Source organism: Diceros bicornis, chromosome 2 (assembly GCF_020826845.1).
Source record: "Diceros bicornis minor isolate mBicDic1 chromosome 2, mDicBic1.mat.cur, whole genome shotgun sequence".
Lineage (NCBI taxonomy): Eukaryota > Metazoa > Chordata > Mammalia > Perissodactyla > Rhinocerotidae > Diceros > Diceros bicornis.
The window spans coordinates 14680799-14697917 of record NC_080741.1 but is presented as its reverse complement, the minus strand read 5'-3'; the positions used below and the strand labels follow the sequence as shown (position 1 = coordinate 14697917).

General features: G+C 37.3%; 1 protein-coding gene across 6 annotated transcripts in view; it reads right to left on the bottom strand.

The window, feature by feature from the left end:
- CEP70 (centrosomal protein 70) overlaps window positions 1-17119 on the bottom strand; it is an 87528-nt gene that overhangs the window by 25784 nt on the left and 44625 nt on the right. For all 6 annotated transcript variants that reach the window (XM_058552104.1, XM_058552114.1, XM_058552093.1 and 3 more), the window contains 3 exons: window positions 7369-7456; window positions 7186-7274; window positions 5597-5671 (listed from right to left, as the gene is read on the bottom strand). In XM_058552104.1, coding sequence (XP_058408087.1) covers window positions 5597-5671; window positions 7186-7274; window positions 7369-7456 — 252 coding nt within the window. The remainder of the gene's footprint in view (window positions 1-5596; window positions 5672-7185; window positions 7275-7368; window positions 7457-17119) is intronic.

Here is a 17119-nt window from a genome sequence, read left to right as displayed (position 1 = left end):
ATACATTGTACATCTGCTTAACCATTAAAGTATGCACTCTCTTAAGATAAGAATGCATACTTCCCCTCCTATACCCTATTGGTAACACCTGCATTAGTCCCTTGCCTGACATCAGGGTCATGTTGACCTGCTAATTTGCAACTGAATACCTCTTTGAAACTTTGATGAATATGTATCCTGGACATGTTTAATGTATGTTCTTTGTTCTAAAAAGATGGCCATGAAAATCCCCCAAGAGTGGCTAAGGGATACTTCACATACTTAGCAGATACTCATTCCATGTAGCCAGCAGCAACAGCTGTGTTTCTTTGTGGAGCCTGGGAAACCCAGAAAACTGCACTTCCAACTTGAAATACACTGTGTTGTCTCCTGTTTTCTATGGCCATCTCCATAAGATAAGTTTCTATGTGCAGACACTTGATAGCTTTTAACTGTGTCTGTTGAAGCCCTACCATGATGTCATGGTGACTTCCATTCTGGAGATGAGGAATGAGTTGAAAAGTGGAATACCAATATTGTTTTAAAAAATAATGCTAATTTAGCCACACTGATACAAAACTCATGTATGCACCAATATGAGCCTCTCAAAGTTGTATGTTCCCTGAGTCCTTTTCCCTCCATTCCTAGGATTTTTTAAATGATTAGGATGAAAAGAAGGATGATTCTCTCCAATCCAGCAGCACCAATGCCAGAACTCTGAAGGCAACTATTTCCCTACGAGAGGAGTCCAGCTCCAGGCCAAATACTATGTGTTATCTTTCAGGTCCAAACCATAGGCAATTACAAAGGCTTTGCCTGGAAAGCCTCCTGGGGGAGGGCTGCCCTCCCCACACCAGACGGGTATACAGCTCATGCATTGCAATCTCTGGAGGGAGTTGCTAACTCAGCCCCCCTAACCCCTCCTTCCCGACTCTCAACTCCTGGGCCAGCCATGCTCACATGCATTTCTGCGTTCCTAGCCCAGGTGCCTCCCTCCTGAGGCCTCTTTACTTGGCGGCCCTGACTAAGGCACTTTTCACTTCTCCTTATGGGGTGGGGGGAGCCTTAACTAAAACACTTTTCTCCATTCTGACTCAGTATTTTTCCAATCCTAGGCTTTCCCCTCGGCCCATGAAACAGCAGTCTTTTGCGCAGGGATCCTGGACAGTGAGATGTTGCCTCCCATCTGCACTGCATGTCACTGACTGACCCTTGCCATTTGCCATTCCACGAGGAAAAATGGAACACGTAGGAGCCAGCCCTTTTCTTTTTGGCCTCTTGCTTATACTATTGCAGTAAGTAAAGAAAGCCTTGTTTGTTAATTTCAGTTTGGCTCATTGTCTAACTGACCATCTCAACACCTGAACACTCAGGTGTTCAACACTAGTCAGCTCAACACTAAGGTGGCGGGATTCTGATTTTGTTTTCTCCTAGCAAAATACAAATACTACTGAAAAATTAAATGGAATTAGTGTAGTACCTTTGGTTATTTTGCACCCGTAGACCTATTTGATCACTTCCTAGCAACAGAATTTTATAATCTACCAGTTTGTAATACTAACTCAAACAAGAAGAGTTCATGTTTTCCCATGTTAAATTAATAGCCTTATTTGATACTGAAGCTTGGTTAGTTGAAAAGTAACTACACATCTAAAGAAAAAAATTGAGGGGCTGGCCCGGTGGCCTAGTGGTTAAGTTCGGCGTGCTCTGCTTCAGCAGCCCGGGTTCGGTTCCCAGGCGTGGACCTACACCACTTGTCAGTGGCCATGCTGTGGCCGCAACCCCTATACAAAATAGAGGAAGACTGGTAACAGATGTTAGCTCAGGGCGAATCTTCCTCAGAAAAAAAAAAAAAGAATTTTCTCTAGTTCTAAAAGGGAAAGAGTTCCCCCTCCTTTTCCTGTAGCATTTACTTTGGAAAACTTGTAGTTGTAAATCCTTTCTCTGTCTCTTTAAGAAGTATGTAGTAAATCTTTTTAAGATTTACATAAGCCTCTCACTAATTTCACCTCCTAGAAATGTCTTTCTTGGGAGTCTTGAAACCATATCTTTGAAATGTAGACATCAGGGAGGATGGTGCCTTGTCTCCCTGTCTCTGTTGGAGTTTAGCCTAGGCTCCTGGCTCTAAGTTGTAACTTTCTGCTTGCACCATAAAGATATGAGAAGTTTTATTCTTTCTTTGGACAATGACAATTCACATGTATGTAATGGGTTGTATCTGTCTGTCTATATAAAAGGGTGAGATCTCTTTGTCTTTGCAATCTCTTTAGCAGACTGCCTATAATGAACATCATAGTCTGGCTGAATGTTTATTCAGTAATAGTTAATTTTTTTCTACATGTAGAGAGAGGATTCAATGGGTTGACAGGAGATTTTATTTTTAATTATTTCCCCAACATCAGTAGTTCTTTGAAAAAATATTCTACCTCTGCCACTGCAGAAAATAAAAATTTTTAAAGTTTTACCTTAAAAAATTTTTTTCATTGGGTGTTTTGTTTGGTTCTAATTATTCGTGTGATGGTTAAAACTGTGAGCTTTGGAGTCAGAATGATTGGGCATGGATCTGATTTCTTTCCAAGTTCTTCCTGTGTGATGTGGGCAAGTTATCTAACATTCCTAAATCTTTGTTTCCACATCTAGATACAACAAAAGTTCCAAAGCTCAAAAAAACAATAGTTTTTTTTAATTCCAAATTTACATTTCTAAAAATTTAAATTTTTAGACAAAATTTATAAACAAATAATTTCTTTAAAATTCAGCAGAAAAATATAGCAGGGATGGGTTCTGAATCATAATTTTAAAGGCTATAGTAAAAAGTCAATTTAAAGACCAGAACCCAAATGAACAACCGAAAATACACATACAGTCAATTCTCATTATTGGTGGTAGTTATGTTCTATAAAGTCACCATAAAAGCTGAATTAGTGAAGACTGAACCATTGCTCCTAGGGGAAATACAGGGTCAGGTTCCTGCATGCCTCTGGTCACATTTTCCTCAACTGATCAAAAACAACTTTGTTTTACATGTGTAAATATTTAAAGGCACCTTATTTAATATTTTTGATTCATTAACACTGAACTCATGGCTAACAGCACTGTAACTCATGCCTAAAAGAAGTCTGTCTAACACATGAATTCTCTCTGGAAGGCACATCACAGCATTCTTTTTTCTTTTTCTGAGGAAGACCTGAGCTAACATCTACTGCCAATCCTCCTCCTTTATTTCCCTTTTTCTCCCCAAGGCCCCAGTAGATAGTTGTATGTCATAGCTGCATATCCTTCTAGTTGCTGTATGTGGGATGCCGCCTCAGCATGGCCGGACAAGTGGTGCGTCATTGCGCACCCGGGATCTGAACCTGGGCTGCCAGTAACGGAGCACGCACGCTTCACCGCTAAGCCACGGGGCCGGCCCCCACATCACAGCCTTCTTGTGTATAGGAACACTAGACAGCACTTCAACACTATGCTTGGGAGCCATCTTGGAGAAATCACTAACAAAAAGCACAAAAGTGCAAAAAAAAAAAAAGTAACACTATGACAACAAAAAGGATGCTTGTTTACAGTATTAGAGCTGAAACAAGAGTGCAGAGCATCACCTTGCTCAACAGCTGGAAATGTGTGTGTTGGGCACGTCCATGAATGATTGTGAAAGTGACACAAGTATTGATTTGGGGATTAAAAACAAATTTCAGCAGGTATGCAAATTCACAAGTATGGAATCTGCAAATAATGAGGACTGACTGTATATCTCTACATATATGTAAGTGCATGCATGTATATGTGTGTATATCTTCACTAATATACTTGCCTTGAAGTCAATAAGATTGCTTTGAAGGGGATCAGGACATGCCACTCCAAAATATGCCACTTTGACAAAAGAAATGTTTTAAGCTGAAGGAATTTAAGAAATAGCACGTGCAGGAAGAACTCTCTGACCTCCCACTTCTCTCCTGAAGCTGATCCCAAGATTCTCACGTGACAGGTGCCCTCCCTGTACCCGGAGGAAAGGAGCATCTTTATCTCTAAAGACAGAGGGACACCAAGAGGAATCCACGTTTTCCCCAGTTTAGCACCCTTAGCTCATACCCTTTTGTCCTATCACGTCTTTTCATAACTTTCCATTCTTCATCAAACCTAGTATAAAAATGCTCAGGCTTAACTGTTTCTTCAGGTCTTCATTTCCTTATGAAGGCTCCCATGTCACATAAAACCTACATCAAATAAATGTGTATGCTTTTCTCCTCTTAATCTGTCTTTGTCAGTTTAATTTTCAGGTCTAGCCAGGGACCCTAAGAGGGTTGAGGAAATGTTATTCCTTCCCATAGCTTCTCCTCTGACTTTTTACCTCTCTACATCCTCCTTTTGCCAGTTGCTTCTCAACCAATTTTCCCATCTCAGTTAATGCACCAACAACTACCTAGTTATTCAGGCCTAAAACTTAGGTGTCTTGATTTCTTTCCCCCCTCAGCTGCCTATATCCAATCCATCACCAAGCCCTATCAGTTCTACCTCCAATATTCCAAAGACTTCTCACCACCTCCACTACTGCCCCCTGTGGCCATGTCACCACCACCTCTTGTCCAAATTCACACAATAGCAACTCTCACACTATTTCACATTTAGTACTCATACTATATCAAAATTGTCATGTTTATTTTTTCACTGTCCTTCTCCCTTCACATAATCTCCATGAGGGCAGGGACCTTTTCTATTTGGTTTACTACTATAATTCCAGTACCCAGAACGCCAAGCAGATAGTAGGAGGTACTACAGATACCCAAAATGTCAAGCAATAGTTGGAAGAGAAAAAATATTAATTGAATGAATAAATGTAGCCTTTCCAAATCTTCCACTTCTCTTTTCTTTTTTAGTTTTCCTTCCCTACTATCTTAATTTAACTCAATATGTAACTCCTGGATGTCCAGAATACTTGCCTTTCACTGTGGCATGTGTTGCCAGAGGGAGGAGGAAACAGCTGCCACTGAAAACTGAATCAACATATGCTAATATAACTGATTTAATATATATAATGTATATATTAACTCATACAGTTTTTAAAATACTTCATCCCAATGCTTCCCACACTACTTCAAGTCCCATTCCGTTGAATCAAAGAGTACACAGAGATAATCTTCAGAAGATACTATCACTACTTGAGAACCAACTTTCTGAAATTTCTCTGAGTATGTGCTTTTCAAAGTCAAGAAGGTACAAGTGGTGGGTATGAATGGCTCACTACATTCATTCTGGTACTCTTAAAGTGTGATGAGGTCATATATTATATAACCAGGTCGTGACTACCATCAACAAAAATTTGGGGCTTGTCATCTCTAATTTCAATGATTCTCTTGCAAGCAATTCCTCCATGATTTCCACAGACAACTTTATAGTTAAAATCTTTGCCCTTTACTACCTCAGGCAACTACCTTTTTCATGATCTTATTTAAGATGAATATACAGCCAAACCCAACACAGTAGAAACTGTTTTTAAACTGTGCAACTAGAAATAATCCTTTTTAACGTCATTTTCCCACCATCATGATATAAGCTGATAGGTAATAAAAATAATAAAATACAAAACCCTAATAAATTCGTAATTTTGGTAAAATATAATTACTTGATGTTTTTCTTAAGGGCTTTCTCCAGTTTCTTCACCTGTTGTTTATAAAGTCTTAATTCATGCTGAGTGGGCCTGCAGAAAATAAATCATGTTGAATGCATTCAATCTTTTGAGAAAAAATATATTTAATAATAAACAATAGAGTATACTTTGATACTTGTCACAAATATGCTTATTAAAATTCTTAAAATATTCATGACTGCAAGTGAGGTGTTTATTAGCCATTGGATTTCTTCTTCTGTGTAGCCCCTGTTCAAAATATTTTACCCATTTTTATCAGTGTTAATCTATTACTTGCTTTTATAGTGAAATATTTCAAATATACAGACAAGACTAGAGAATAGTAAAACAAATACTGGCGTATCCACCACTCGGCTTCATGACAGTTGAATAGTAACAGATTTGTTTCAAATCTTTTTTCAACTAAAACATTATACATATACTTAAAATTCCACGTACGTCCCTCATTAATGTCATTCTTCTCCTTACCATACTACAGGTAACCACTATCCCAAATTCATTGTTCATTATTCTCATGCATGTTTTAAAATTTTTACTACATACTTATATAACCATAAATTTACATATTATCTTGCCTGTTTTCAAATTTTATATAAATGGTTTATAGTGTAGATACCAGTTTCTCTTCATTAAAGTATAAGCTTTACAAGAAAAAGTTATTTGTCTTGGTCATTATATTATATCAGAGCTTAGGACAGTGTCTAACTTATAATAGGCATTCAACAAATGTTTATTGAATGAAAAAAGTCTCGACAATGTTCATTCTTTATTACTCACTGTCAACATCTGGAGTGTCATCCTTTCATGGTAGTATGCTGTATAAATACAGTAGCCCACCCTTATCTGTGGTTTTGCTTTCCACAGTTTCAGTTACCAATGGTCAACTGCGGTCTGAAAATATTAGATGGAAAATTCCAGAAATAAACAATTTATAAGTTTTAAATTGCTTGTCATTCTGAGTGGCGTGATGAAATCTTGTGCTGTCCCGCTCCGTTCCACCTGGGATGTGAATCATGCCTTTGTCCAGTGTATCCACACTGTATACGCTACCCAATCTCCCCATTAGTCACTTAGTAGCCATCTTGGTTATCAAATCGACTGCTGCAGTATCAGTTCAGTACTATCCACAGTTTCATGCATCCACCGGGGGTCTTGGAATGTATCCCTTGAGGATAAGGGGGGACTACTGTATACCCTTCCGTCCTATAACATTTAAACTTTTTCGTTTTCTTCTCCCACAACATAGGGATAAGATGAAATAACAAGTCATTCTAAAGTAATTTGTGAATGGGAAACCTGCTGGTATAAGACTGAATATACTCTGAATTCCTATCCAGTTTTATCTTCTTCAGTGTGGACTCCTATTTTCTCATTTCCCTTGTCTACCTGTAGGTTCTTGGTCCTTCCATCATATGAGAGACAACTGACTAAAATGAGTATAAGACTTTGAGGTTCCCAAGATTAGTTTTAAAGTAAAGGGGCTAGAATGATTCATTTAACATTTCAAATTCCAATATGTGTTTATTTTCCAAAGGTTAAATAAAAGTGATTTAAGTTTCTCTCACCTGGTTTCCAAATCCTTTTGGAGATTCAGCTTTTCACTTAAAAGTGTATCAATCTTGGATTTCGATTCCTTGAGTTGATTCTGTAATGACTGCAACACATTTTATAGAAAAATAGGTAACTTTCCTAGGAGATTATTAATTTACTTTATAAAAACGTATTTATTAGTCATGCAGTCCCCATACCATTAGAAGGCCTTTACAAGTTGGTGGGGCATCCAGACTTCTGTAGTCTTTTTCTTCTTCTGACTGACTTTCATCTTCTTTATATTGCCTATGAAAAGATATATGCAGTGTACTTCTTATGAAAAATCTATCTTCAAAGAAAAAAATGTAGCTAACAAATTAAATCAATCCAATAAGAGTCTGATAACCTAAATATGAATTAAAATTTAAGCCAAATTTCCTACTTGTTTTCTTTTTTTTTTTTTATAATTTTATTTATTCATTTATTTTTTCCCCCAAAGCCCCAGTAGATAGTTGTTTGTCATAGATGCACATCCTTCTAGTTGCTGTATGTGGGACGCGGCCTCAGCATGGCTGGAGAAGCGGTGCGTCGGTGTGTGCCCGGGATCCGAACCCGGGCCGCCAGCAGCGGAGCACGCGCACTTAACCGCTAAGCCACGGGGCCAGCCCCCTACTTGTTTTCATAGAGAATGGTATTAGAACATTCTACTACCTAATATTATAGTATATATCTGTTCACTATCACTTTAATTAGAATGTAAGATCCATGCAGACCAGAACTTTGTCTTGTTCACCATTATACCTCACTGCCTAGAAGAGTAGGGGGCATAAGAGAGGGTGGAAAAAAAACACTTGTTGAACAAATAAACAAACAAAGCACGCTGTTTTTTCCTTCTAGTACTTTTAGGTCACCAAAAAAACCTACATGAAAAAATGCAGCGTATAAGTGGACAAGGCAACAGATTTAACTGTCAAGTCTTGACACCACCATTAACAAGCTGTGTTATCTCAGTAGGTCAATCTGTCAGAATTTGTTTTCTCATCTGTCAACCAGAGATAATATCTGTGACATCCACCTCACAATGTAAAATATTTTTTTGTTAAACACAACTTTACTGTTCAGGACTACATTCCATTTTGTTGCATCACATTAAGATACTACTGTTGTAGCCTAGTGTGCACTGGGTGCGTGCGTGGTTTGTAGTACTACATACAAACACACCACCAGTCTAGCAGTGTCAATAGACTGATTCAGTTCGAATGACTTTTTTTTCCCTATACACCAATATGACATTGTAACATGTTTATTCTGATACTGAGTTTATGCTGAAAACTATATAAATTACAATTGATAATTAAATTGGTATATTTATTATTTTAATTATAAAAATTAAACTATTTTTCCTAGTTTAAAAAAATAATTATGGACAGATTTTTAACAGAATCAAGTGGAGATGATAACGTCTGAGACAGTACAACTGGAACAGTAAAAAAAAGAGATTGAAAGAAGGTATGTCACAAATTTCCTAATGAATGCTATTGTAATTTGCTGCAGAACAAAATGAAAAAGCTGTGGGTTCAAAAGTGACAAAAGAAAAAACAGATCAATTGTACTTTATAAAATTAAAAAATCTTTGAGCTTCCAAGGACACCATCAAGAAAAAAAAAAAGACAACCCATCAGAAGAAAATATTTGCAAATCTGACTAAAAACTTGTATCCAGAATACATAAAGAATTCTTACACCTCAACAATAAAAAGACAACTCAATCTAAAAATGGGCAAAGGACTTGAATAGGCATTTCTCCAAAAAAGATATGCAAATGGGCAATAAGCATATGAAAATATGCTCAACATCATTAGTCCTTAGGGAAATGCAAATCAAAACCAAAATGAGATACCATTTCACACCCACTAGAATGGCTAAAATTAAAAAGACAGACAATAACAAGTGTTGATGAGGATGTGGCAAAATTGGAACTCTCATACATTGCTGGTAGAAATGTACGAGAAAATGGAAATGTAAAACACAGCCATTTTGTAAAACAGATTGGTAGTTTCTCAAAATGTTAAATATTTAGTGCTACCATATGACTTAGCAATTCCACACCTAAATATATATCCAAGAGAAATGAAAACATATGTCTACACAAAAACTTGTAAATGAATGTACTTAGCAGCATTATTCATAATAGCCGAAAAGTGGAAACCACCCAAATGTCCATCAAAGGATAAAATGATAAACAAAATGTGGTATATCCATTCACTAGACTATTATTCAGACATACAAAGGAATGAAGTACTGACACATGCTATAATATGGGTGAACCTTAAAAACATTATGCAAAGTAAAAGAAGCCAGTCACGAATGATCATATACTGTGTAATTCCATGAATGTCCAGAATAGGCAAATCCATAAAGACAGAAAGTAGATTAGTGGTTGCCTAGGGGTAGAGTTACAAGGGGGTAGGGGTGCAGGGTAGGGAGGAGATGGGGAGTGATTGCTAATGGATATGGGGTTTCCCAATGGGGTGATGAACATGTTCTAAAATTGACTGTGGTAATGGTGACACAACTCTGGGAATATACTAAAACCAATGAATTGTACACTTTAAAATGGTGAATTTTATGGTATGTGAATTATATCTCAATAAAGCCGTTACTTTAAAAAAGTTGTTACATAAAAAACATTTTAAGATAATAAAGTAGATAATGTTAAGAGGCATTTTCAGCAAATACATTGTGAATTCGATAGTTTCCTCTCAACAGTCAAAAAAGAATCCTAGTCACAAAAACCAGAATTAACCATCCAATAAAAACTTTTAAAATAATTTTTTAGCAGAATCTGAGCTTATAACTTTGGCCAGCTATAATTTTGAAGTCTTGCACAAAAACAGAAACTGTTTTAGACGTAAAGATGGTAAAATAAATGATTTCAGTTATGGAATTTTGTTGGAAAATTATGAGGAAACAAGTAAAATATATTTTATAAAAACTGAAAGATCTTCAATTAAGCCCACAAACAACTGCCTATAGAATACAAGACCTTTCTTATAATATCAAAGATCAATTGATTCAAAATTTGAAAAACTGCAAGTACTTTATTTTAGATGAGTCATGTGCCTAATTAATACTTTTGGAATGTTTTGTCTCAAAGGATTTCAAAATTTAGTAAGAAATGTTGTCAACTTGAGGCCTAAAAAAACAAACTTGGGGGCCGGCCCTGTGGCATAGCGGTTAAGTGCACGTGCTCCACTGCTGGCGGCCCAGGTTTGGATCCCGGGCACGCACCAACACACCACTTGTCAGGCCATGCTATGGCGGCGTCCCACATAAAGGGGAGGAAGATGGGCACGATGTTAGCCCAGCGCCAGTCTTCCTCAGCAAAAAAAGGAGGATTGGCAGATGTGAGGGAGGGCTGATCCTCCCTCACAAAAAAAAAAAAAAAAATCAAACTTGTGGTGTGTTTTTGAATTTTATATACCTGTCAAAGAAGAATTTCAGCTAGATATGAAGAAAATCATTTTTCATCACAATGAAAGGTGCTCCAGTTTTACTAGGTCAAAAATCTAGATTTATTGGAATTTTTAAAAAGACAAACACTTCTCTTATTGCTTTGTTATACTGTATAATACATATTGGAAATATTTATGCTCAGTTTTCTAAAGCAGACTATGAAAAGTGTCCTTGATACAGTTGTTAAAATTATTCAGCACATCTGGAAATGCTATGCCAGTTTGTGGAACTGCTGAAACAAACAGAAGACAATGAATTTAACGATCTTGTGGTTTTTGCCAATGCTTATTGGTTGAGTCATGGGAGAGTTACAAAGATTTACTGTAGGGGGCCGGCCCCGTGGCGTAGCAGTTAAGTGCGTGCGCTCCGCTGCTGGCAGCCCAGGATCGGATCCCGGGTGCGCACCGACGCACTGCTTGTCAGGCCATGCTGTGGCGGCGTCCCACACAAAGTGGAGGAAGATAGGGATGGATGTTAGCTCAGGGCCAGTCTTCCCCAGCAAAAAGAGGAGGATTGGCATGGATGTTAGCTCGGGGCTGATCTTCCTCACAAAAAATAAAAATAAAAAAAACAAAGATTTACTGTAGTGTTAACCTGAATTCAATATTTTTTTGAAACAAAACGAACGCTTGCCAAATGTTCAATAATCAAAGACGAAAAATGGTAGCATGATTTATATTTTCTCATCAATATCACTCACTTCAGTAAGCTAAATTTGAAGCTCCAAAGAAAGGAAAAGCATATCTGTTACTAGCTGATAGGTATGAGAATTTATATTGAAATGCAATCTTTCCATAATATAAATCAATAATATTGATTTTATACATTTTTCTAATACAAATCAATATGTAGAAGATTTTAGTTTTAATCAGCAGTACATGTAAACTGGCTGTAAAAATCACAAGAAAACTGAAAGAATTTTTGGTTGCTATTGATAGATTTAGAGTTGCTTTTCAATTTTGCAATACCCTTCTGAATTAAATAAGAGTTAACAAATTTATTGGATATAGTTTTGAAACAGATATGTCTTTGCAAGTCAAATCAATTATTTCAAAAAAGATGAACCAGTTTTGTAAATGTGGATGCAAATATCAAAGGAAAAAATATTTTTATACTTGATACAGTTGCTAGATAACTTTTAGGATGTTTAGAACTACTTCGGTATGTAAATCTATTTTTCAACTGTAAACTTCATGAAATCTAAATACAGATCAAATATTTCTGATGAAAATTTAGTGTCTGAATTGAGATGTGCTAGAAGTTAAAATATGCACCATATTTCAACGACTTAGTATGAAAAAAAGAATGTGAAATATCTCATTAATAATGTTATTAATCAATTAATCAATACATGTTGAAATGACAATATTTTGGATGTTAAATAAAATATATTAAAATTTATTTCATTGGTTTCTTATTTTTTAACTTGGCTACATTAAAATGCCAAAATTATACATATTACATTTCTGTCAAAGAGTGTTGTACTAACACATCCCTCAGACCTAAAACACAAGCTAGCCTTAAACAAATGACCGACGATTTTAGCAAAGATGGATGATAAGGATGACTGAGTAGCTCCTATATAACACAGTACTAAGATAAATGTTATATACAAACTATTTCACATTTAACAGGTGAGGAAGTAATGCTTAGAGGGGTTATATAACTTGCTCAGTCACTCAAATAGTAAGTACTAGTAGTGGGATTCAAGTCGAAATCTCTCAGGCTCCAAAGCCTATGCACTCACATCACTCCCTATATATACTTGAAAATACTTGCCATTATGGCTACATTTGTGCTCAAGAGAAACCTAATCTACGATTATAGTAGAGGAGGGCAATTTTAAATGTATGCAGACCTAAAGGGAAATATATTTCCGTGAAGAATCCTCACTTTCTTTTTATATAGTCCTTTATTTAGAATGGACAGATTTTGTGGTTTTATGTAAAAACACAATTCTAAGCATGCCTCAAACTCTCATTTAAACATGGGATCCCCACAGCCAAATTCCTCCCCACCCTTTCTCCAATGGCCTCTAGAAGCCCCTCCAGGAGGCGCCCAGTGTTGAAGATGGTGCTCTTTAGCGATGGAGAGAAAGATCAAAACTAGAGAAATCCTGTCTTATTTTCTTTCCTAATCCAAATGCAATCATGTCCTGGAGACCAGGAGTGAACCTCAAAGCCATTTGCTTCCATTTCCCAAGACCATTTTAAAAACTTCTATTTGAAGAGAAGGATGGAATTAGACAAGGGGGCTTCACTTAACTTATTCACTATAGAACTATTTTCCCTGGGGTAACTTGTCAAATGTCTCTGACATTTCTGAAGAAACTCAATCTGAGCCTTGTAGGTTTTACTCCTGTTACTCTCCTTGGCCCTTTAATCCTATCTACCAAGCCAAGGAAATACTAACAGAAATAGCTAGCAATATATTCCAAGTAATCTATATTGATGTAGTAACATTGGGTAAAGAAAAGAAAAGTAGGTAAAGTAACATAGCTGATAGCCTATCATTTTAAAATTTACTTTTCCTCTTTTTCAGAGAGTGTAGCATGTTTGCAGTTTTCTAAGATTTCCAACTTAATAACCCTTGTATTCCCATATCTGCTGGCCCGATGGCTGCTTCCTTTGCTTTCCCAGAGTTTTCTCATGTATGGAGGCAGAAAGGAATACTAGTCCATAGTATTCAGAAACTGCCCTTCACAAGTCCCTCCTTCTCCTGTGCTTCCTGTTTATCCCACTTAGGCCTCCAAATCCTAGCTTGTCTTCCCTCATTTTCTCTCTTCTTTCACCCCTTTCATCTTTCAACTCTGTCATCTTCTTTTCTTTAGTAATATAATATTTGTCAATTATTACACCCTCCTTTTATAGTTCTGCTTATTCACGTGATACCAATATCCTATGAGTAGATCTCAAAATCTACCTTAATGTTGCTACAAACTCACTATCAAGTTAGTACTCACTCTTAGAAAGGAGACTGAGTTTATAAACTGTTTAGTCAATGAACTCTGAAAAACCCTTTCCTTAGGAGAGACTCTTCATTGCCACAAAGTTTAAATGACCTAATTTTCTCATCTCTTAGATTATTTATAATGCAGCTCCTATTTTCTTCCTATCTCCTTCTTCCTTAATGAGAGATATTCAATCCAAATATCTGACCTGAGCATAGTTTGTATAGGCCAAAGTATTTCACTTCAGCTAGACCAGTGATGACAGAATTGTTAAGTGAAAAAGTAATTCCTTTCCTCAAAGCTTCTTATTCCTCAACCAGATTTTCACTACGAATTCATGACAACCAAATTCAACACTACCACCTCCAATGGTCTCAATCCTTTTATCATTTTTAGTCTGAGAACTCCAGTTTGCACAACTTCGGAGGCAACCTTTCACACCATATTGTACCTGAAAGACTTCAATGACGGCCATGCTAAATCTTCTCTACATTCACTAAAAATCCCAAACTCTCTCTCTTCACCATCTAGATCAGCAGTCAGCAAACTGCTGCCTGAGAGCTACATCTAGCAGGCTGTGAGTTTTTATAATTAAAGTTTTATGGAACACAACCATGCCAACTTATTTACATATCGTCTATGGCTGATTTCATGCTACAACAGCAGAGTTGAGTAGTTGCAAGAGACTATATAGCCTAAAATATTTACTGTTTGGCCCTTTACAGAAAAAAGTTCGCCAACCACTGAATCTAGATTAAAATTTACTAAAGACATAGCTCCAAAGTTGCAATTGATATTCCATTTGGACTATATATTTTTTTTAAAGGCCAAATTTTGCTTGCCAGACTCCATCTTTTTTTTTTTTTTTTTGTGAGGAAAATCAGCCCTGAGCTAACATCCGTGCTAATCCTCCTCTTTTTGCTGAGGAAGACCGGCTCTGAGCTAACATCTATTGCCTATCCTCCTCCTTTTTTTTCCCCAAAGCCCCAGTAGATAGTTGTATGTCATAGTTGCACCTCCTTCTAGTTGCTGTATGTGGGACGCGGCCTCAGCACAGCCGGAGAAGCGGTGCGTCAGTGCACGCCCGGGATCCGAACCCGGGCCGCCAGTAGCGGAATGCGCGCACTTAACCGCTAAGCCACGGGGCCGGCCCTATAATATTTTTTAAATCACTGAGCTAATTGTGAACATTAAAAGTATGACTTCATTTATAAATCTAACCTAACTTCTCCTGAAAAACCAGCAGATCTAGCCACACTGGGCTCACATCCCTGCATGGCATGGACTGGCTAGAGTGTGTAGTAAGCATGGACTGGCTAGAGTGTGTAGTAACTGCCCCCTTAAGACCAACGGACAAGTGGTACACAGCTCTCCAATTTGCCATAGTCCCCTCCTAACCAGCTTCACTCATTTTCATTATTTTCTTAATTCTGTGAGCATAAGAGTTTGCAAGCTCTCAAGCCATCAAGTTCTTCATTTTCCTTCTTTTTACTCTTATATACTATAAAGTTATAAGAGTAACTTGTTCATTTTAACATCAGCTTGGCTAGGCTACGGTGCCCAGCTGTTTGGTCAAACACAAGGCTAGATATGCTGTGAGGTATTTTTCAGATGTGATTAACATTTAAATCAATAGACTTTGAGTAAAGCAGATTACCCTTCATAATGTGGGTGAGCCTCACGCAACCAGTTAAAGGCCTTAAGAGCAAAGACTGAGACTCCCAAGAAGGAAGGTATTCTGCCTCCAGACTGCCTTCAGCTTCAACACTGCAACATCAACTCTTCCCTGGGTCTCCAGCCTGCAGGCCTGCCTCACAAATTTCAGATTTGCCAGCCACACAATCGCATGAACCAATTTCTTTAAAATAAATCTCTCTCTATATATAAAGGTATCTCCTATTAGTTTTGTTTCTCTTGAGAATTCTGACTAATACACACATACCTATAACCCATCACCCAATTTTTCTGTATTAAAGGAAAAAGTGCCTTCTTTCTTTCCAGGGAAAATGATGTTTTTTCATTCATTTATAGCTTACCCTTTGTCCAACATGTGAATGACTGCTCTCCATAGGTTACGACCTCTATTTACGAATATACCAACAAATCCCTTGAACTCCAGCCAAACTGGCTTAATTAAAGTGCCATAAAAAAGTCTACACTTTTGGGCCGGCTCCGTGGCTTAGCGGTTAAGTGCGCGCGCTCTGATGCTGGCGGCCCAGGTTCGGATCCCGGGCGCGCCCCGAGGCACCGCTTCTCCGTCCAACCCGGGGCCGGGTCCCACGTACAGCAACTAGAAGGATGTGAACCTATGACATGCAACTGTCTGCTGGGGCTTTGGGGGGAAAAAAAATGAATAAATAAAATCTTTAAAAAAAAAAAAAAAAGTCTACACTTTATATCTATGCACTTTTGCTCACAGCATCTAAGCAGTCTAAAATGGCTTTTTTTTTTTTTTCCCCTTTTTGCTTTCCCAAATATTATCCTTCACATTCAAGCACAACCTCCATCTGCTTTGTAAAGGCTTCCCTGGTCACTCCAACCAAAACTAATTTGTTACTGTTCCAAACTCTTATATCACTGTCTGTACAATCTTAGTAATTACTGTCTTGTGACATTATGTATTAGTGTTTTTCAGTCTCATATTACTTTTCTTAATTATTAATGTGTTCACATTTTATCTTCCTTACTAGACTGTAAGCTCCTAGAAGGTAAGGATCATATCCATAATCTTCTCCTACCTCTATAGAATCTATCTAACACCTTGTCTACCACCTAAAAGACACAGTTCCATTTGGAAATCAGAAGGTCCCTGAAGTTCCTTGATAGAACACTGCTTTCTGAATAGAATCAAGCAAGAGGTTGCTCTACAAGTAGCTGTTCTTTTGTCTTCCCTTCTTCCCTTTTTCACTTCTTTCTTCCCTTCTTCCCTCCACTCTGCTCTCCTTTTTTAAGAGTCCCCAAGGTGCTAAAAGGAATCAGTAACTAGCACAGTCTGCCACTGGTCCTGCTGAGTTTCTGGAAAGTCATTATTCTTGGGGCAAGAATATTAGAATGTAGACTTGATGAAAGCGGAGAATTTATCTGCTTTGTTTATTATGGTATCCTCAGTACCTAAAATAGAACATGGCACAAAGTAGGTGCTCAAATAAGTATTTATTTTTGAAAAGAACTGTTTCATCTATAAACAATGAAACAGAATAGCTACTGTTTTAACGACCTCACATTAAAGCACTCTAGATTATTTGGGCTTTGATATCCTTCAGCTATTTCAGGTTAGTCAAAGACCATTATTTTAATCTTTATCCTTATTTCTTTAATCAGAGGTGACAAGTGTGTTTTTACTCTATATACGTGATTTTTCACTATGACATTTTATCTTTAGTTCACAAATCTGTATGCTAATTAGGTTTCACTTTGGTAGGCAGCTAATCTAATCCTATGCACTTTGTGGATATACTCAGTAACTATCCAGCAGCTAGATGACATCAGTAGAACAAATTATAA